General features: G+C 33.6%; 2 protein-coding genes across 3 annotated transcripts; one reads left to right on the forward strand and one right to left on the reverse strand.

The window, feature by feature from the left end:
- Positions 1 to 200: 200 nt before the first annotated feature.
- LOC146533142 (nucleosome assembly protein 1-like 1) lies at positions 201 to 12,500 on the reverse strand. Of its 2 annotated transcripts, XR_014878642.1 has the most exons (10): positions 12,371 to 12,500; positions 11,894 to 12,004; positions 9,221 to 9,428; positions 8,781 to 8,935; positions 8,327 to 8,457; positions 7,881 to 8,041; positions 7,024 to 7,212; positions 5,816 to 5,938; positions 2,239 to 4,327; positions 201 to 1,675 (listed from the first exon to the last, which is right to left on the reverse strand). XR_014878642.1 is itself a non-coding variant. In XM_085196103.1 (9 exons), the coding sequence occupies exons 2-9, from the start codon at positions 11,995 to 11,997 to the stop codon at positions 1,559 to 1,561; spliced, it is 1,188 nt and encodes a 395-aa protein (XP_085052229.1). In that variant the 5' UTR covers positions 11,998 to 12,004; positions 12,371 to 12,500; the 3' UTR covers positions 201 to 1,558. The 2 variants fall into 2 exon arrangements, 1 of the variants encoding a protein (XP_085052229.1); XM_085196103.1 differs by lacking the exon at positions 2,239 to 4,327.
- A 2,378-nt stretch (positions 12,501 to 14,878) lies between these two features.
- On the forward strand, positions 14,879 to 21,290 carry atms (RNA polymerase II-associated factor 1-like protein antimeros). Its single transcript, XM_085196100.1, has 10 exons — positions 14,879 to 15,081; positions 15,158 to 15,533; positions 16,523 to 16,812; positions 17,173 to 17,371; positions 17,738 to 17,920; positions 18,371 to 18,447; positions 19,154 to 19,357; positions 19,843 to 19,984; positions 20,345 to 20,545; positions 21,180 to 21,290. The coding sequence occupies exons 1-10, from the start codon at positions 15,014 to 15,016 to the stop codon at positions 21,234 to 21,236; spliced, it is 1,797 nt and encodes a 598-aa protein (XP_085052226.1). The 5' UTR covers positions 14,879 to 15,013; the 3' UTR covers positions 21,237 to 21,290.
- Positions 21,291 to 21,334: the final 44 nt, after the last annotated feature.

The raw sequence follows: 21,334 nt of genomic DNA on the forward strand, positions 1-21,334 counted from the left end.
AATTCAATATTCTAGTTCATTATAATACTAAGAAATTATTTGCAAGGGGAAACAAATACAAATACAAGAACAAGAATAATTTCATATTTATTTTAACAAGATTTTAAAATGGGGAACAGAATGGGAACCCAAGTTCTCTCTGCCTACTCTATTCATCGGTCATCAGACAGACACGAGGAAAAAAATTGAAACAAAAAACCTTTTTAAAACTAAATTTATTTAAAAAACTGTAGTGTACAAATATAGTGCCTACTAGCCGGTGTACTTCTGTAATACAACTGTCAACTTTGATTCTAGTCCTCCAGCTTAATAAACGGACTAAAACCATTACATTGACTCTTACATTTATAACTAGTACAGTCTTAGAGACAGTTAAACTTAGCCGCTTGTACAGCCATTATCATCACATTATTCTTGCAAATAAACAAAAAAGGGAAAATGGGGGAAAAGGAGGCCAGTTCGTTTTGTCAAAGGAATGTCAATTTCATTTCCTAAAGGTACTTCGTGAAACTTTTCAACAGAGAAATGAACATTAGGACGGACAAAACAACAGTGACATTACATATATTGAAAAATAATACGCATTAATGTTATACCGATTGAATTTCATAGCACCAAGATGCGATTTTATATAATTATAATAACTAGCTAGGTGAATCCACGAGCGCCGTACGTTTCTAGTTTTTATAGAACAAAGTCTGAATTTAGTGACAAGCATTACTTTTTTATAGCTTCACGCTGCATCACGCATATAGCAAGTCCATATTACTTTTCGTTTTACAAAGGTCTAAAAAGCTAAAAATTCAATTGTTTCTATAAAAACATTATTCTACAAAACCTGCGACGCGTCTTTACATATGGCGGAATCCATTCAAAATCTCAACAACTAATAATAATGAATACAAAGATTGCCTTCATTTTCCGTGACATCGTTTAACTCTCGAACATTCTTTTATAGGGAAGAGGAGCATATCACAAAGGATAGAGCATATACAGTGTGAACTTTTCATAATGTCACTCGATTTAGTGTCAAAATCTATGTCGAAATTTGTTTTTAACCGACTTCTGTAAAAGGAGGAGGTTATCAATTCGACTCTATTTTTTTTGTGTTTGTTACTTGAGAACTTTCAACTAGGTGAACAGATTTTGATTATTCTTTTTTTATTTGAAAGCTAATGCTTCCCACTGTGTGGTCCCATTTTAATTTGGTCCATTTCTGACAAAAGCATCCACGAGAAAATCACACGTCCTTAATTTGCATTAAGTATGAGCGCGACAAATAACTCAATATCCCATCAACCGATTTCGATATTCTTTTAAATTTAATTTTGATTATGAGCACCGGTTGAAATTGAAGAAGTTGGTCTTTTTTGTTAGGTTTCTTATAAATCACTACATATTTGCGGGCTATATTAAAATAGTGTATATCATACAAGCAACCAAATATGCGCAACCCTAGTGACGTTATACCAAGTTCACACTGTCCAACAAGCATCAGATGTCCAACACAAAGTTATCTTGTATACAACGGTGGTATGCGGTTCGATATCCGCGTGTGTTATTGTTGCTTGCACTCTGCGGGGTTCTCGTGTGTGAGTTTGGCCGGTTTCTTCCCGCGTCGTCGCGGCGCTGGTTCCTCGTCCTCGCTCTCTTCCGTCGAACACTCTTCGTCTTCCTGATTTTATATAGAGAGAGATAGTGTCAAATAGGTTACGATAAAAAGCTTTTTTTATTTTATTTTTCCCGCATAGCGAGATAAGAAGTGGAGAGCTAATGTCAAAACTCTTAATTTGGACATTGCGTGTTGCATAGAGGAATTCGACGCTGTTCACTGTCTTTCAAAACAGGGTAATGAATATCATTTAAATAAAATTATTGCGCTCTGTGTATATAATGATTTTATAGTGATTCTAAGACGTAAACACTTCAGTGAGTTTAATAAAGCAATAATAAACTAATAATTTTTAAATTATTAGTAAATATTAAAGTCTGTTATGTCAAAGAGTCATCACATCCATTAATAATTAAGACTTTACATTTATCATTGAAATGAATAATTATGTAAATAGTATATAAAATATTTAACAAACTTTAAGTCAATTTCATTAGTACTAATATAAATAGAAATTTCAATTTTCCATACTACATAATAACACGCACTAAAAAAGTAAAGTAATACTAAAATATACGAGAATAAAAAACCACAATAAAACAAAAAAAAAAGAAACCAACACTTACATAATAAAACACAAGGTAAACTCTTCAACCATCTGCTCGCCTTCAACTTATCGAAACAAATTCTCATGCAAAGGTAAAGTAAATAGTATTCTCCGACAATAACTTTATGATATATCGGGTACAGGCAGACACTCGCGTAGAATGCGTATTTTAATATACACACAGGGGGACCCGATAAAAACACTAAAATACAGTACAACGAGGCACTAAGGCCGGATTCACACTATGGTACCGACCACGGTTATTCTTCGGTCCAATATTAGTCCCAACTAAACATTCATATATGACAAAACAATGATAGCATTTTTACTATCGATCGGGTAAGTAATAAGAAAAGTATATACAAGGTGAGATTGGACCGAGGAAGAACCGTTACCGACGTCATATAGTGTAAACCCTGCCTAAGTTATATTTACCGCGCCAGTTTGTATATTGAATGAACAGCAAATTGTATTCCAGACTCAGACCTGTGTTCATAAAGTATTTGTCGGGTTATAAAATAAATAGTAAATATAGAAAGAAACAAAATGAAACACAATAATAAAAAAGCTTACAATTTTTAATGTCCTGGGATATCGACACATGCCAAAACGTAAAAGCCACGAGCAAATATACTATAAGAAAACTAGCGTCGAGCTGCACGAATATATGGTTTGCGATAGTTACATAAATAAAAAACAACTATACGCGTAATTTTACTACTACAATTATTCATTCATTATTCATATATAATTACTAAAAAAAAAGCAAATTCGGCAATGTCCATTTATAGTTAGGGGTCTCGTACCCCCCAAAAAGAAAAAACGAAACCCTTGTAGAACCGCTTTGTTGTCAGTCTGTCTGTCTCCGTGTGTCAAGATGTGTTTTTTAATTTAAAAGCGATATCCAATAATATTTCAATGTATTTCACATTTGTTATATTATCTCGATAACATTTATTCGAAAATTACAAGAATTAAAACAACAAACATAGATCAAAATGCAGTTTGGCACTAAGAGATTCAAAAGACGCCCGTCGGAATGACACATTTCATCAATAGGAAACATCGAATAATAGCCTTAGAGAACAATAATATCACATGAAATTTAGTACGTAAAAAATTGTAAACAAGATACACACTATTACAATAATGTACATAATAATAATTAAAATAAATAAAAACAAACGATCGTACAACTAGTCTAAAAATGCAATCGTTGCACCGTAACATGCATTATCGTAAGGCACCTCATCTACAAAAAAAATATAGCCCACATAGAGCTGCTCTATAAAAAAACGCGTCTAAAACATATTTATCTGTGGATAAACCATGCATAAACGGAGTAAAAATGCAATCTTAATTAAAATCTAGCGCAAAAATACTAACAATTTTAATATGTATATATGACTGACTATGTAAATATAACGAGTATCATGTTCACCTATACATGGACATCGGCATCGTATGCGCTGTTATATAGTTAATACTAAGTATGGAATTGCAATTTCTAAGAACCACTTCTCTATAGAAAATACCTTAAAAATGCAATACACTATTTAAGCACCATTTTAATTTCAATGTTTAGTGTTCATTTCAAATGAACAATTTGTGTAATGTATAATTTTATATGACAATGTATTAAATGCACAAGTAACCAAGGCATTTAGACAGCCCCGCATAGGAACCGATGTCTAATGTGTATAACATGTATAATTTGGACAGTAATTTATGTTGATATGGGATAGATATGACCGTAGAGACCTTCGAGGCTCATTAAATTAGGGTTGCCAACTCACTACTAAGTTCAATTTTATAATAATTGTTACATTATAAAATACGATTAAATTTAAATGATTATAAATATGGTAATATACAAGCTGTGTTATACAATACAGCGACATAAAGAGTTGCCATCAAGAATAATGCACTATATATTTAATCTTTGCTAATTAAATTTACGCTTGTATAACACAACTTCTATAGACTATATAAAAGGGAGGGGGTGTAACAGTTGGCAACATTGTGTTCGGGAGGTTGGGGATGTTCCCTCAGTCGTCAACGTCCGAGACCTCCTCAGTGCCGGAGTCCTCATCGGAGAACGAATCCTCCTGAAAGCAAAGACACCGCTGGAGACTCGCCCGACGCCATATACTGACACCCCGTGCGTGAGCTCTACATACACTTATGATTTTTACTTTTACATCACAAACTTAGTTTGTCCGCTTTTCAGGTTAGTTATTTCTTTATGGTGGTTGTGAATATTGAAAGGCTGAAAGAGCCCATACAAGTCAATTACAGACCTCTCTTTATTCACCCAAGAGGCCAAAAATTTCGTCACACATTAAGAGAGACGTGACAAGTGATACGTAGGGCCTATATTTCGTTACAACATATTTTAAAATATAATTTACAAATAATTTCGGAATTGTTATTTAAATTCCTTTTTTTTAATGAAAAATCATAAAATGTGACATCAGACTATGTTAAGGGGGACCATAAAAAAAGTAATATTCGTATTATGTAATTTATGGACGGACCTTTACTAACACATAATTAATAGATCAAAAACATTCACACTTTTGCAATCTAATCTAAAGTATAATACAAGTTACTTTTATTGTTACTACCTAAAATATAAAGGTATCTAAGGGCACTCCTGAGGTGCGACATTCTAATATATAATAATAATGACATGTAAAATATCGATCATTTTCCAAAATCGATATATTATCGCATCGCCATGCGATTTTAAGATATTATTATTAGAAAATAATCGATTAACTTTTTACAAATAGAAACGCAGTCCACTTTCTTCTGTTACAACAAATGCAGCATGAAAATATAAGAGAAAAATAATCTTTTAATTTGACTTCATACATTGGCTATTGAAAGACTGTCACAATAATTTTCACATAATTTATGGGTAGCATTTAGTGGACAAAATAAGAATATATTAAATGTCATGTATTTAATTAATATAAATAGTTATAAACAACACTTTACTAACAAATTTATATCTAAAGATCTCACGCACGAGTTGCCTCTCGGCCATCTTGTTTCACTCTGTACTTAATTAATTTTAAACAAAAGTAGCTTAACATATATTAGTTAAAACTTTCTTATTATTACTACTATATTATTAAGCTACTTTACTTATGATTAGACGGTAACTGGTCAGATAATTGTGTTTCAATATAAATGTATCTTCATAAAAAATAATAATTAAAAACTATAAGCACAAACTACCATGCGTGTAAAAAGCGAGACTAACAGATGGCTGTAGAATTTACTTGGTACAAACCATGCTTTATTATAACAATTTAAAAGACAGTGCTATTATTTAAATAATAGAAAAACTTTTCTATCACGTGTGATCAAGGGAGATTTTGTACAAAATAAATTTGTTTAGAATTAAAAAAATATTTTCCATACAAAATCTCGAAACATATAAAATGGCACATTTAGAATGAAAGTGATGCAGCACAAAATTTCTGCCCATAAAAACCGATTTGTAAAATTCTATGGCAAATCAAGTCACTTCCATTCCACAGATGCTATACATAATATATGTAGGTATAAATAAAAAGTCTACATACCTCTTCTTCATAATCGTCATCGTCGTCCTCGTCGAGGCCCTCTCCCGTGTAGAGGAGCACGGCGCGGGAGACCACACGCTCGCGGATATAATGGCCCACCTCGAAATCAGCGGTCAGTAGCGCCTGAAATGTGACGTGTTTTGTGTTTAATTATAAATTTGCTTCACCCATTTTCCCAAGCAGGGTGGACAAAGAAAAACTAGTGTTAAGTGAGTGTGTAAGCTACATTTCAAATTGTAATTTCGGACAAAAAAGTTACAATAAATGATTAACTCATAATTAACGTGATTAAACCAAACTATATTTTGTTATCTATATATATAAAAGGACTTGTCTTCACTGACTGAGGTAAGACGCGCGCACAGCCGTAACCGCTGATGGTAGAAACGTGAAATTTGGAAACGTGAAATTTGGAGACATCCACCAAGGGATTTTGAAAAATTTAACCCTAGAGGGGTGAAATAAGGGCTCAAAGTTTGTATGGAAAAAAAATTAAACCGGCACCGATTTTTATAAAATTTGAAATGTAGATTTTTAAAAGTATTTAATTGAACACGTGTTTCATTGTTTTCTAGAATTCACCCCTAAGGGTGCAAATAAGGAGTTGAAAGTTTGTATGGAAAAATCTTTAAAATGCAACCGATCATTATAAAATTTTAAATTTGGACTCTTAAAAATATTGAATTGAACATGTGTTTCATGGTTTTCCAGAATTCACCACCTAAAGGTGCAAATAAGGGGTTGAAAGTTTGTATGAAAAAATCTTTAAATCGCCAACGATTTTTATAAAATTTGAAATTTAGACTCTTAAAAATATTTCATTGAACACATGTTTCGTGGTTTATTAGAATTCACTCCTAAATAAGTAAGCGAAGCTGCGCGCGTTCGCTAGTACAATATAAATTTAGACTGCAGCTAGCATGCTAAATTTCGTAAGTGTAATGTTTGTCCATAATTTATCGGAAACTAAGACATACATAAGTAGTTAGCATTTTTATGAGATAAAGGATATTTAAGTATCTCTTGGCAGGACATGTACCAAATAGAAAACTATGTGGATGGTAAATAAAATAATAGATATTTTTAGTTGTTTGAATATTGTCAGTTGTCAGTTTTGAATTACATCTATTTTCACATAATGTTATGGATAAAAGACGACGAAAAAAAATGACGAAATATAACTATATCATATACATAATAAAAATCACCTGAGTATCAGAAGCAAGGGTTGAGTTGGGGTCATCAGGCATGAGGGGTGGGGAGAAGAAGTTGAAGAATGAGTCGGCCTGCACAGACTTGGTTATGGTGCGCACAGAGCCACGCGACTTGTGCTTTTGTTTCTTCTTTATTGTCTTCACCGTTACATTCTTGTCTTTCTTCCAGTTTATTTCACAACCCTATGAGTAATGTCAATACATGTTTACAATATATATTTTCCCCATTTTTTAACTGCTATCCCATACTTAGCAAAAAAACACTTTTAAAATTTGGACGTAGCACAAATTGAACCCGCGCCTCTTAGAAGCAATCCAAATATAGTTTTTTCAATATTATCTAACATTTTACCAGTAACAAACTGGCATTACGATAATTTAATCTTTTTTTTTTACTTATATGTTTTAACTTAACTTATAAGTGGCAGAAGAGCAATATAAATGTTTTGTCTTAGCAGGTCAGAGATTTTTTTTTTTTTGCAAGGATCAAACCCACAATCATTTTTTGTACTGTTAGCCCCACTTTATATATATAATTACGTCGATAATTACGTCATATTTTTTTTAGTTTCACTCTTTACCCTGCATATAAAAGTGAAGGGAAGAAGAAGGGAAATAGAAACTAGTGTTGAAACCTTGCGTATTAAGTGGCAGACTGCTGATTGTTTTTTCAATTGTAACATACAGTAGGGCCTACTAATTGTGCCAGCTCTAAATTAAGTTTAGAATTTTAGAGTGTTGAACTTCAGCCATCTACAGCTAACTTCAGGAAGGTCACAATTCAAGAACTGTAAATTCATAAACTGTCCTATAAAAAAAAATTACTGTATGTCTAACAAGTCCAGACAAACCTTGCATGAGTAAATCTCGGGTCCTTCAAACTCCAGGGGGCTTTCCTCGTCAGGTTTACACTTCATGGAGTATTCTTTAGTGAGAATTGTGTTGGTAAAGTAGTCATTTGGCGCGAAGTGGAACTCTAATGTGAAACCGCAGGGGTCTTCATACATTTGCACTGTAACACAATTATATCACTTTTGAGTGCTTATCTAACGTTTAAGAGAAAATTAAGAATATGGTGAAATACATTATTAACCACTTTCAACACAAATTTTCCTTTATTATGAATATTTAGAAACATGGGTAAAGCTATCTCTAATATAAAGAAACTTTATTTTAAGTAAAATAAGTGACATATCACATACATTTTTTTTAGATATTTATATAACTCTACATATCTTTGTTGATGGTAGTGGATGAGCTAAGGTATAATAGAAAAAAAAACTTAAATAAAACTGACCTTTTATATCTTGCAAAGATTTAATAATAGGTTCATCATGTTCCTGCATCATTTCACATAACATTGATACATTTTTGAATATGTTGTACCAAAAGTCGGGAATTCCTTTGACGTTGGGGTCCATGGGTGGCCTAAAAGTAAAACAAAAAAAACTTGTTAAAATAAATAATGAACATAATAAAATTTCATTATTTAAAAGATAAGCAGCCTCAGTTGGTGATGCATGTTAAAGAAATCAGTCACGGTGATTTCAGTAAGTGGTGAAATGTGTCATCATTTAATTTTAATAGCTAATACTTCAAAAAAGCATTTTTTTCTTCATTTTAATGTATATATTCTATATGTTCAGTATAATATATAATATTCAGTAATATAACTAAAATCGTATAATAATATAAAAAGTTATTAATTAACACAAATTTTTAGCAAGGCCTAAACTAGAATAAATACTAACTCAACAAGTTTATTTTCCTCCTCCTTCTTATCACCTTCAGTGATAGCCGCACTTTGTACGGCACGAGCGAGTTCCTCTTCCTCGGCGTCATCCCGCCATGGGTTTTGACATTCATCATCTGTTGGTTCATACCCACCATTCACTATGTGAGCACGCTGAAAGAAGCCAATACATTTAATATAAAGGAAAAATGTGTTATTTGAATAATAATGTAATTTAATAAGCCTCAGTTGGTGATGCATGTTAAGGAAATCATTCACGGTGATTTCAGTAAGTGGTGAAAGGTGTCATCATTTACACACAAAAAATACTTTAATTATTTTGTTATTTATCAATTTTAGAAAAAAATTACACAATGTTAAAGATCTTAAATCTTATATTTTTGTTGCTGCTGAAGAAAAAAAAATTGTAATTCCTTAGATAAAATATATAAAAGTTACCTTTTCAAAGAGGGGTTTGTACAGTTTCTCGTACTTGCATTCTAACGCATGTACTTCAGAATAGAACTTGGCTTCAATTTCTACAAACTCTTTCTGCAAGGATCTTAAAGCGCGGATTCTTCGACGAACATTGGGTGGTAGGGACGCAATCGCCTCGGCGTGGATTTGGTTTGTGATAGCAGTTATCATTTCGTTGTGGGTGATACCACTATAAAATGGATAAAAAATGTTATTATTATTTTTTAGATTTCTTAATTATATGTATAGCTTAATCTACTGAAAAATTTCGAAACTTTGAGCGTCGCGTGGCAATACTAAACGCCCAATCTCTCACATTAGAACAGGTCAATGAAATTAATATAACGATCCTCCCAAATAGGAATCGGAACCCACAACCGTCAACACATAAGCACGCTGTCCCACTGCATTACAATGCCTAGGCCTAAGCACTATTTTTACAAGCATATTTAAATAAAATAGTAACTAAATACGTTACGTTAGGCAATCATGCGTAAACATGTGGAAAAAAATGTTTAAATCCGCCGGCTTAACGTAAACATGCATGTTAATTTATCGCACGCCCTAGTTCCACGGGCGGCGGTGATTCCATCGCGATTCAACGCGTGTATTTTAGTTGTACGATTACGTTTTATTAGGTAGTTCCGTGTGGAACTCGTGACGTACATTATTAAAAAAACACAAAAAAATATATTCATTTTTTTGTAACATAGCCTATATAAAGACGTCATATACAAATGGACTATTCTGTACATACATATTTTTCCAACCCTAACCAATAGTTCCCCGAGATAAGAAAGTTGAACTAAAGTAGTAAGTAAGTTAGGGTCTACGGATCTTAACACTGCACTTTATCAAACTAGGGTATAATATTTTTATTTTAAACGTTAGTGCCTACTGTAATTGTATTAATAAAAGATTCTTACGCGACATATAGTTACGATGTAATTTTATTTTTATATGTATAATTAAATCAAAAAATTAATAAAATAAAAGATAACATTTACAAATTATTTTATTATAAAGCCATGTGTATATATCAATTAGTTAAGCATTCAAGGTCAAGAACAAAATGTGTCGTAACTTAATCATTTCAAAAAACATGTTCACAATTTGATATAATTTACATTTTTATAAGTACAGGTAGGTTGAGAGAGTGACTGTAAACTCGACAGGATGTGGGTTCAATTCCCATTCGAGGAAATGACATTTAATATTTTCATTTCTTCGCTCTTATGTCGAGGGCAAAGCGCGACGTCGAGTTCCGTCATTCAACACGCAATACCTCCAGAATTCAGTGGAATATGGGAAAGAGGTTCCCAATTTCCCTCTACCTACCTAGTTGTTATGATCGGTATACAGCGTGAAGGTAAAAAATATATATATTATAGATTTAAATTAAAAAAACATCCATCAACTGGACTTCCCAAGTACAATAGAATTTTTTTAGCATCATTTCATATCATCATCGTTGTCAGGCACAGGGCGTCCAGACGATCGTGCCGCCTTGCGGACCAAGTAGAGCGTATAAAGTGACTCACTGGTTCAATGACCCGTAATCTCAGTCGGGACATACTTTTTATAAGCAATACAGATCATATGATACGAGTTTCTTTTGTGCTAAATGGTATCAAATTTTCCTACATTTTTTATTCAGTTTTTTTAAGATTTAATGACGCGTCATTTTCTTTTCCACTTCCTGGTTATTTAGAGATTAATGGTGGGACCCATCGTCAATTTTGTTTTCGCAGAAAACGAAGTTTTAATATATTTTTATCCGATTGCGGCGAAGCCCAAAAACAGGGTTATGTTTTAGGGCGTATGTATATCCGTTCCTTTGTAACTGTTGAACTAGTGATGTTGCAGGTGCGTTCCTGAATATATTAATATAGTTTATTCAGGCTTCGTTTTCTTATTTCACTTGTTCTCAATGCGACTTAAAAAGATTACTGTCATAATACTAACAATTAATATGTAGTTTTTGTTTCTTTTTACTTATATTTTAAAATGTTAAATACACTTACGTATGCATGTATTTAAAGTTATACTAAGCAGAAAAAAGTTCAAATACACGAAACATATTGAATTTATTTGCAATATTAACTCAATACATATTCATTTCCATGTTTGCACTTACAACAGTACATCTATTTTCGCAAATAATATTTTTACTGTCACAAATTAACATTTTAAAGCATTTAATGTGTTTCCATGGCAACCAAAGTAAATATTTAAAAATTGGTAATTATTCCTTAGATTAAGGTATCTTAAAAATTTTACTTAAACAATTACAATAATCAATTGAACAGGCCCTTAAATGATACATCAGACTTAATAAATCTTCCGGCTTTGCTCTATGGCAACAGGGAATGTCTATAATTGAATAATCAGGATGACTCAATTGGAGATGACTAAACTTGTGTTTTAATTTTCTTAATCGTACATAATTTAAGCACTCGGTTACTACATGAATCCCTAACCAGCACAACTAATATAGGTCTTAATATGTACTTGATTTTCAGTTAATATCACACGTTTATCGCTAAAAATTCTAAAATCACCTCATTTGTATACACTTGAACACGTGCTTTCCTTTATTCACCGATACTTAACAAGAAGTTTATTTTAAGGCGTATATTAATGTTAACTTCTTACCTTTTCATAAACTGTGCTGCCAATTCCTCGCCACCTACGATTCTTTCCTCATCTCCAGACTCTGCTTCTGATGTCGCATCACCGGCACGTTCCACGGTACTCATGTTTTCACTACAAGAAAATGAAAAAAAAAACTTAGCGGTTTTTACGCCACGTTGCCCCTAGCCGGCTGGCTTTAAATATCACTAAAAATCCGTATACATTTTAGAAAATCCTTAGGAGAGTCACTGAATCAAATAAATTAAGATTTATTAGTGTACTTCAAGTTTTTAATCACAAAACATAATGCGCAGTTCCCATCAATTCCTTTTTGAACGCCGACCACATGGTCCTCCCATTGTATTCCGAAAACTGCGATATAATCATATGTAATATTTAATAATGTAAGAATTTTCCAAATAATATAAACCTGATTTATAATATTTGTGAAGCATTACCACTTAACACAAGGTAATTATATAAATTTTTCCAACTTACCTCCTTGCCGACAAGCCTGGGAAAAGAAAGATGGCGATGGCGATGTAAAATAAGAATGAGCGGCAGCGAACGAAAACGAACAGCGCACTGGCAGCACATTGGTTTCGTTTCCGGAAAAAAATGTTGCCATTTAAAAATATATCATTAACGGCTAACAACTCACTGACAATTGTTTAGTTTTTGTTTAAAATAAATTTGCTTTAATACAAAGACTAGTTTTAGTATTAAATTAAAATTATTTGATTTTACTTTATAGGTTATCTTTACATAAAAAACGAGAAGTATATTACAGTACAAATATTTTGTCATATTTATTAAATGCGGCGTTTTACGAACGTTTTTGCTTGCCGAGCGTCTATTAAAACAAGCTTGTGAACAGAATGTTTGGCTTGGCTTATGAGAGCTTGTTGCCTATCCAGACCAGTCCCGGATTTTCAACAATAATCGAAGGGAGTTTACGGCAAATGATTTTATTCTAACGACGACATTATTCTTAGTGTATTATTTTCTTATTGATTCAAAGTAAATAAAGACTAAAAGTAATTTTAGGTTAAAAAATAAACAATTTTGATATGCAAATTGAATTCATTTTATATTATATTTAACTCAGTAATATTTTTGTATTACTTCTTTTATACTTTTTTTAATAATGTTAAGCTGACATTGATTGATTCTTTGCCAAACTTTTCCCTTCCTGTGATTTTTTTTATGTAAAAATATGTCAAACTTTTCACAAGAAGTGAAATAACTCCCTACAACGGACATATGCAATACAATCGATACTATCGATTGTATTGCATATGTCAGAAAAGTATCGATACAATCGATAGTATCGATTGTATCGATACTTTTCTGACTGGGAGATACGATACTATCGATAATATCGATAGTACTGCTTTTTTTTTTTTTCGGTCTTGATGTTAATGCTGTTAGCCCTATTGGCCTTTACAGCGACACCGGGCGGGTAGGGAAGAGGGTACTCTGTCCCTGAAAATATGCAGGCACTGTGTGGCTGCCTGTGGGAGAGCCGACGATGCAAGACCGCCCCCTGCGGGGCTCGGACCTCGACTTGCGGTCGTCGAGCGGACTGGGAGTTTCCCTATTCTAAGCAAAGCCGCGACTGGGGGATAAAATTAGACTAATCTAAGGGAGCTAACGGTCCCTAACCGCTGGACCTGACGGCGCCGAGACGCCGCCGGGCCGTGAGATAAGTTAGACTACGTCGTCGATTCCGGCGACGACGGTGTGTGTGTCGTGCGTGTGTAGTGTGTTTCCTACCTACGTACGGGGCGTTTGCTACGGTAATGGCGTCATCGGGGTCTAAGAGGACGCTACGCGGGCGTCTACGGAGCGCGTGAGGCGTGTTACACGCCTCAGCGACGAGGGGATTCGCGTGCGAGCCTGCGCGCTCAAAGTAGCGCTTCGCTAAGTGTTTGCAGTGCTCGTAAATCGATTCCACTTCAAAATCTCTATGTAGGTCGACATTACGCACGTACCAGGGGGAACCTGATGCGATACACAAGAATTTATTTTGAACCTTTTGCAAGGGATCAAGCTTGGTGTGCGCGAACGCAACGCAAGCGTAAGTAAGGACAGGTCTAATACAAGTTTTGTATAGTGTCAGCTTATTTCTAAGTGACATTTTACTATTCTTGTTTATGAGATAATATAGTCTATTGAGAATGTACTTTGCTTTATTGCATACATTTTTAATGTGGGGTTTGAAAGTGAGTCCTATAGGCCTCACTTTCAGTTTTATTGAGAGGGAAGAGTATTGCTTTACTCTTCTCGGGGTTGACTTCGATTCTCCATAGGCGGAACCACTCACCGAGTGCACGGGCCGCTTTCTGGAGTCGATCTTTTAATAAGATAGTACAATGTCCGGTTGTGAAAAGGGCTGTATCGTCGGCGTACATAGCCATGTGAACATCCGAAATGATCGGCATGTCACTGGAGTACAACGAGTACAGGATAGGACTGAGCGTGGAGCCCTGGGGCACGCCTGCGCGGAGGAGGTGGGGGGAGATAATATTGCATTTGTCCGATAGTATTGTACCCTTTTGAACTATCGATAGTTTCGATACTATCTATTTAATCAATACTATCGATTATAATATCGATAGTCCTTCTATCGGACAACTATCGATAGAATATCGATAGCCTATCGATAGTAGAAGTGGTATTACAACGAAACACACTTTTGACCTAAGAGCTTCGCTTCACTCAGCTGAATAAAATGTTTAATTTTAAAGTTAAAATGACAAATTCAATCATGTAAACTGAATTTACATATATTTTTATAGTTTGTTAGTAAAAGTATTATAAAATTTAAAAATTTATTCAACCACATCGATAAAAAAAGAAACGAATTACATTCCAGGAACGTGAAATAATTAATTATATTATGATATGATATCGTACCGTATAAGTAAAAAAAACATCAAAGAGAGTAAAAAATAAACATAATGCACATCTTTTTTCTACGATATTTTTCTGTGTATTCAACATTGCATATGTCATATGTCAAAATATTTTTACGTTGCTAGCGCCTAGCGTTAAATTTAATAAATGTTTCGTGTGTACTAGTGTAGTTTTGTGAATAAATGTATAATTTAAGAAAAATTTGACCAGATATCAGCAAAAATGCCTCCAACCGTTCAAACTAATGAGCCGGAGAGGGAGAAACGTCCACAGAGGACAGGAGAGAGGAGGTTAGTTTGTATATATTTGCTTTCAAACTTTTGCTGATATTTGATGATTTTATTTATGATTCCACTTTTATTTCAGGTCGGATCTAGTTACTCGAGTCAAATATTGCAACACTCTTCCAGATATACCTTTTGATTTAAAATTTATTACATATCCATTTCCGTCTACTCGTTTTATTCAATATAATCCGACGTCTTTGGAAAAAAGTTATCGTTATGAAATATTAACAGAGCATGATTTGGGTGTACATATTGACTTAATAAACCGGGATATATATCAAGGCGACGGTAATGCACAGCTAGACCCAGCAGATGAAAAACTGTTAGAAGACGATGTGCTTACTCCTCAAGATTCGAAGCGATCTCGACATCATGCTAAAAGTGTATCATGGTTACGACGTTCTGAATATATTTCTACTGAACAAACTCGTTTCCAACCACAGTCCATGGAAAAGGTTTGTACTAGAAACAATTATTTGTGTTACTCGTTTTGGAAGGAATATTTTGACCAACGATCTCTAACTAAGGGTATTTGGTACAGAACTATTCAAGCAGAACCTTCAATAAAATCGTGGATTGACTCTGTTTGCCTAAATAGAAAAGATTGTGTGATGTGTTTAAGACTTAGGTCGGGACACATTCCATCAAACAAATTCACATTTCTAAGGAAAAAAATTGATTCTCCTAATTGTTGTGCATATCATGTTACGATGGAATGTGTCCAGAATGAGCCTCTGAGACGTCGGTTAATTTGCAGAGATTTCTACAATGATATAGGAGCATGTAATAGTGCTTTAGCAGTGCCAGACTCTGTGTTAGGAAAAAAAATATTGTATATAGTTCAGAATAAAAATAATTGATTGTAACTAACATTAATTAGAATGTTAACCAAACAGCCGCCCTGTTTGGTTAACATTCTAATTAATGTTAGTTCATGGTCGTTGTCACGACAAAGCTCTTAAATAAAAAGAAAAAAAAAAAAACAATTATTTTATATTTTATAAGAAAATGTATAAAGATTTGAATGAAGTTCTTGTCAAAGCGCTTGTCGCCAATTAACCCAAACATGAACAATCTTATAGAGCTACTTAGAAATTCTTGTATGCATTGTACAACATAAAATTTGTTGGTAGCCCTCTGTAGACAATTTTTAAAATTTTGCCTTTCTCTTAAAAATGATTGTATTGCAAAAGAAAATGGTATTTGTTAAATATTCTGAAATTGTTATTTAACATCAAAGAAGTAAATGTTTAGAAAATAATAATAACAATTTGAACTTAAACCTCTGCCTCTTGGGCAGTGTTCATTGTTGAAGGAGTGTGACCATTTAAGATAGACATTCTTATCGAACTACCTTGAAATTCTTATTTATTCTTTATTAGAACTCCCCTAAATATAGTGTGAAATTGATAAAAAATAACAATAAACCTACAATTTATTACAGGTTGAAGCAAAAGTGGGTTACAATGTCAAGAAAATATTCAGTGAAGAAACCCTGTACATGGACAGAGATAGCCAAATTAAAGCCATTGAAAAGACATTTGAAGACAATAAGAAGCCTATTGAGAAGCATTACAGTAAGCCTGGTGTAACACCTGTTGAGGTTATGTCAGTGTTCCCTGACTTTGATATGTGGAAGTACCCATGTGCTCAGGTCATATTTGATTCGGATCCGGCACCGGTAGATAAAAATATTGCTGGACAGATTGAAGCTATGTCTCAAGCTATGATTAGGTAAATATAAGTAATATTTTTTTACAGGCAGGCAGAGAGAATTTAATGTCATTTAATTTTCTTATATTAAGGTGAAAATAATATGTTCCCTTACTGGAGATGGAACTTATGTCCTGTTTCACATTATCACATTGTTTAAATATTTCTTTTGTGAATTTTCTTTTATTTTTTGTTTTTTCACATTATTTTTAAAAAGCGACATTTTTGTTTACCTAAGGGCGAAAATGGTATTAGTTTACATATAATCATTTTCTCAAGTGGAGATTGAACTAACAAACATTGCATTTAAAGTCAGATGCTTATTAAATTTTAAGTAATTGTACAAAATTTTTAATATTAAATATTAATACTCTTGCTCAGGGGTGTGATGGATGAAAGTGGTGAACAATTTGTAGCATACTGTTTGCCAACTGAAGACACAATACAAAAAAGACGTCGTGATATAGCAGAGAACATACCCTACATGGACGAAGATACATATGAATATAAAATGGCTAGAGAATATAACTGGAATGTCAAAAGTAAAGCTTCTAAGGGTTACGAGGAAAATTACTTTTTGGTGAGTATTGTTTAATAACATGGATTCCTAATTAATTTTCATTTTGCTACATTTTTATAAAGCAATTTTTATCATTGCAACTTTACTGACATATCAAAGATGCTCCACCGTTCTACTAGCAATATTTATAAAAATGAAAATTAGATAACATAATATTTCAATAGTAAGTCCCACTGAATCTGACTTCTTTTATAAGATGTAAGAAAACCTCTAATCTATCTACAAATGGATGAATATTTTCGAAATTATAATGTTATTAGAACACGAAAGTAATTATAAAGTAAGAATACTAAATAAATAGTTATGTAGTTTAAGTGGGTGAATCCGCCGTATTATTTTTATACATTAATTTATATTTATTTCCAGGTGGTACGCAATCATTGTATATACTACAATGAGCTTGAAACAAGAGTGCGCTTATCAAAACGTCGTGCTCGAGCAGGAGCTGCGGCTCAGGCCCTAACCCGCTTAGTGGTAACCCATAGGCCATTAAGTGCAAGTGAACATAGGATGTTGAGATTGAGGGAGAAACAGTTGGAGCCACCACAGGTGAATATAAGCTTTGAATTTATAATTACGCGGCGTTGAGCTCCCCCCCTCAACACACAATGTCTTGAAAATTGGACAAAAAATGACTGGAAAATTGGACAGTACTTGGGAAATGGAATGAATTAACACCAAGTTCCCTCTTCTTAGACAGAGGCCCACCTTGCTGTTTGTGGTATATTGTGTGAGGATGAAAATATTTTATAGTTACATTTTTGAATATCATTTTAGTCTTAATTGTGTTAGATAGTTTTTTTTTTTGTATTTAATAATGTAAATATTTATTTGGCTTATCCTTTATATTGCACTGGTTGTACTCTATTCACCACAGGTAACAAGAATAACAAGCTGTTCAATCTTAATAATAATCTTTGAAATATAAAATATTTACTAATAAATAATGCAAAGAAATAATAATCTTTATTATAAATAGTTGCCTTTTTATTGTTTTAGGAAGAAGATGAGGAGGAGGAGGAAGAAGATGATGAAGAAGAAGAGGAAGAGAAACAAACTCAAAATGATAAAGAAAGGTTGGTACTTTAAGTACATGTATGTAAAAAGAGGCACATGTGTGTGAGACTATAACTCAAGGACATGAAATATTTAATATTTTCCCTCGCTCGCTCTGGTAACAAGGCAAATCGCTGCGTTGAGTTCCGCGCACTGCCTCCAGAATTCGGCAGAAAGTGGGGAATGAAGTTGTCTTAATGGGAAGGTTGTCTTGACACTTAGTTTTCCAAGCTCCTCTGCTGCCTATACTGCTACACTGCTATGTACGAGATTAAATCAAGTTTGAAACTCAAGTCAAGGCCTCCCCTGGAAAATATCTCATGGATGTTCCGGGTCGTCAAAATTTTAATTCGTAGATACGGAAACGATTACGTATTTTGTGTTATTAGTGTTTACTACAAAGCGCGGGGTTGAATCACCGCTCAACAAGCAATGTCTCGAGAATTGGGCGGAAACTTGGAAATGAAATGTTTAACTTGGGCCGCCGTCTACACTATTGTTAAGTGATTAACTATTTTTAATAAGTGTTAATATATGTATTTCGAAAGTTGTATCCAACAGGCTAACTATATATTAGTACAATGGTAGTTGTACACGCTGTACTTGACAGTTCAATTCTCATTGAAATAAAAAATTTATATGTAAGAAATGAAATGATGAGGAATGAAAAAAAATGAAAAAAAATATGCATTTCGAATTATTTTTGCTTATATTTCTTTATTCCAGATCACGTTCCCGTTCAAAATCTGGCTCTAAGTCACCTCAAGGTTCAGAAAAGTCAAAGGGTTCGAACAGATCAAGGTCAGGGTCTAGGGAACGCTCCAAGTCAAAATCAAAGTCCAAATCTAAATCCAGAAGTCGTTCTCGGTCTGGATCTGGGTCCAGGAAGTCCAGGTCTAGATCTGGATCTGCCCAGTCTGGGTCTGCCAGGTATGTAGGACTTTTTTCAGCTCCACGCTGCATCCCGTATTCAGCAAGTTATTTTCATTTCTCGCTATATTGACGAGACAAAGCGCGGCGTTGAGTTTCACTACTCAATGCGCAATGTTTGACGTTTCCGCAATATCACAAAAATTCGTCAGAAAATTAGGAACAGTTTTTAACATTAGGTTTCCACGGCCTATTCTGCTATGTGCAGGATACAGCGTAAAGCTAAATAAATAATTCAATTAGATTAATAATTAATTAATTTCAAATTAAATTAATAATTCTATCCATTCTAACCTTAAATTGAGATTTTTTAACCCATCCTTGTAACACTTGCCTCCTAACCCTACCTTGTGTCACAATAAACATTGTCTTGAATTGAGGGTTAATATGACTTTAATATCAAGACATTGATTTCTTCACATTCAGGTAGAGCAACATTTTATATATATTACAGCATTTTCTATACAAAAATGATCAAATTCCAGGTCAGCATCCCGTTCAAGGTCGGGATCCCGTGCATCATCACGCGCATCCCGCGCCAGCTCCAAGAGTAAAGGGTCCAGGAATAGTTCGGCAAGTGAAAGATCTAGGTCTAGGTCTAGGGCCAGTTCTAAAGGCAGTGGAAAGGTATGTGAGATTTAGGTGTCTTTTTTTAAAGTAATATGATGATTAATGAATTCTCCAGTAGCTAAAGCTTAGAATTTTTTTCTTATTATTGCAAATACCGCTACGTAAAATTTTTATACGTTTTTTTTAAATAATAAGTGGCATAAAACATTTAAAAGATTTTTTTTTGTTTTTTAAAAATTATATAACGTCTATCTAAATAAGGAAGTTGTTATTATTTTGGTGAATGATAAAGTAATTAACAATTGCCTTTAGTGACCGTTTACATAAGGTGGGTGTGTGTGACCATTTACATAAAGTGTATATTTGATTTTTGTGTAAATTTATTAACAATTATAGGCAACAATTATAATGTTTTAGGGTTCCAAGGCCTCATCGAAGGCAAGTTCTCGCGCTTCGTCCCGAGCTTCAAGAGCTTCTCGGGCCTCTTCACGAGCTTCCCGCGCTTCTTCAAAGGGTACAGCTTCAAAGGCATCGTCTAGAGCCAGTTCCAGACGCAATTCTGGGTCTGGATCTGGGTCAGATAGATCTAAGAGTCGGTCTCCTAGTGGGTCTAGACAAGTGAGTATATTTATTGTTTAATTTTATTAAGATTTTAATTTTAATGATTGTATATTTGTTACTTATTAAGTAATGGAAGTAAAGTAACAATAAAATTATTATTTATTATAGTTCCACATATTATTTGAATATTTCTAGATTCATTATTTATCTTAAGTCTAAAAACATTTTAAGAGAGCTAATTGCTCTTTTTGTGGCAGCGATATAAGCGTGTGACTCTAGATACGACGATTATCGGTTCGGTTCCCTCTCGAAAGAACTAAATATTTAATATTATTAAAGGTCAAGTCAGTCATTAATAATATTAAATTCCTTCGAGAGGAATGAAAATGTTAAATTAATATTTTCATTTCTTCGGGTGAGAATCGAACCTACAACCTGTCGCGTTTACAGTCGCAGTCGCAACAACAGAGACAAACAGAGCTAACACTGTTTTCCTTACTACACGGGAAAACGCGTGAAACTAAAAAAAAAAATTTTTGTACTTCACGTTGTATTCCGCATAAACGGGGTTTAAAAGACACACCGTTCCTAAAATTTTTAATTCTAAAATTTTCGAGACATTGCGTGTTGAACGGCGGAACTCAACGCCCCAAAAAAGAAAAAAGTTTAATATATTTTTTATGTATCGCAGGGTTCACGCAGTGGGTCCGCATCAAGTGCGTCTTCGCGTCGAAGCGGCTCGGATTAGATTATTTTACGTCGACATATTATGTAAATGACTTCAATAAACATTTTTATTTACTGTTTTGTTTTATTTTAATTAGATATATTACGTTTTGATGAAAA

The sequence above is a fragment of the Heliconius melpomene genome, chromosome 13 (genome assembly GCF_056956725.1).
Source record: "Heliconius melpomene rosina isolate 202511_hmr_F chromosome 13, ASM5695672v1, whole genome shotgun sequence".
Lineage (NCBI taxonomy): Eukaryota > Metazoa > Arthropoda > Insecta > Lepidoptera > Nymphalidae > Heliconius > Heliconius melpomene.

Coding starts and splice junctions, on each gene's coding strand:
- LOC146533142 (XM_085196103.1), bottom strand. CDS start 11,997: ATGAGTACCGTGGAACGTGCCGGTGATGCGACATCAGAAGCAGAGTCT. Junction 8,936..9,220: donor ACAAACCCCTCTTTGAAAAG/GTAACTTTTATA, acceptor GGCTTCTTTCAG/CGTGCTCACATAGTGAATGG. Junction 1,676..5,815: donor ATGACGATTATGAAGAAGAG/GTATGTAGACTT, acceptor ATATAAAATCAG/GAAGACGAAGAGTGTTCGAC.
- atms (XM_085196100.1), top strand. CDS start 15,014: ATGCCTCCAACCGTTCAAACTAATGAGCCGGAGAGGGAGAAACGTCCA. Junction 15,082..15,157: donor CAGAGGACAGGAGAGAGGAG/GTTAGTTTGTAT, acceptor CTTTTATTTCAG/GTCGGATCTAGTTACTCGAG. Junction 18,448..19,153: donor ACTCAAAATGATAAAGAAAG/GTTGGTACTTTA, acceptor TCTTTATTCCAG/ATCACGTTCCCGTTCAAAAT.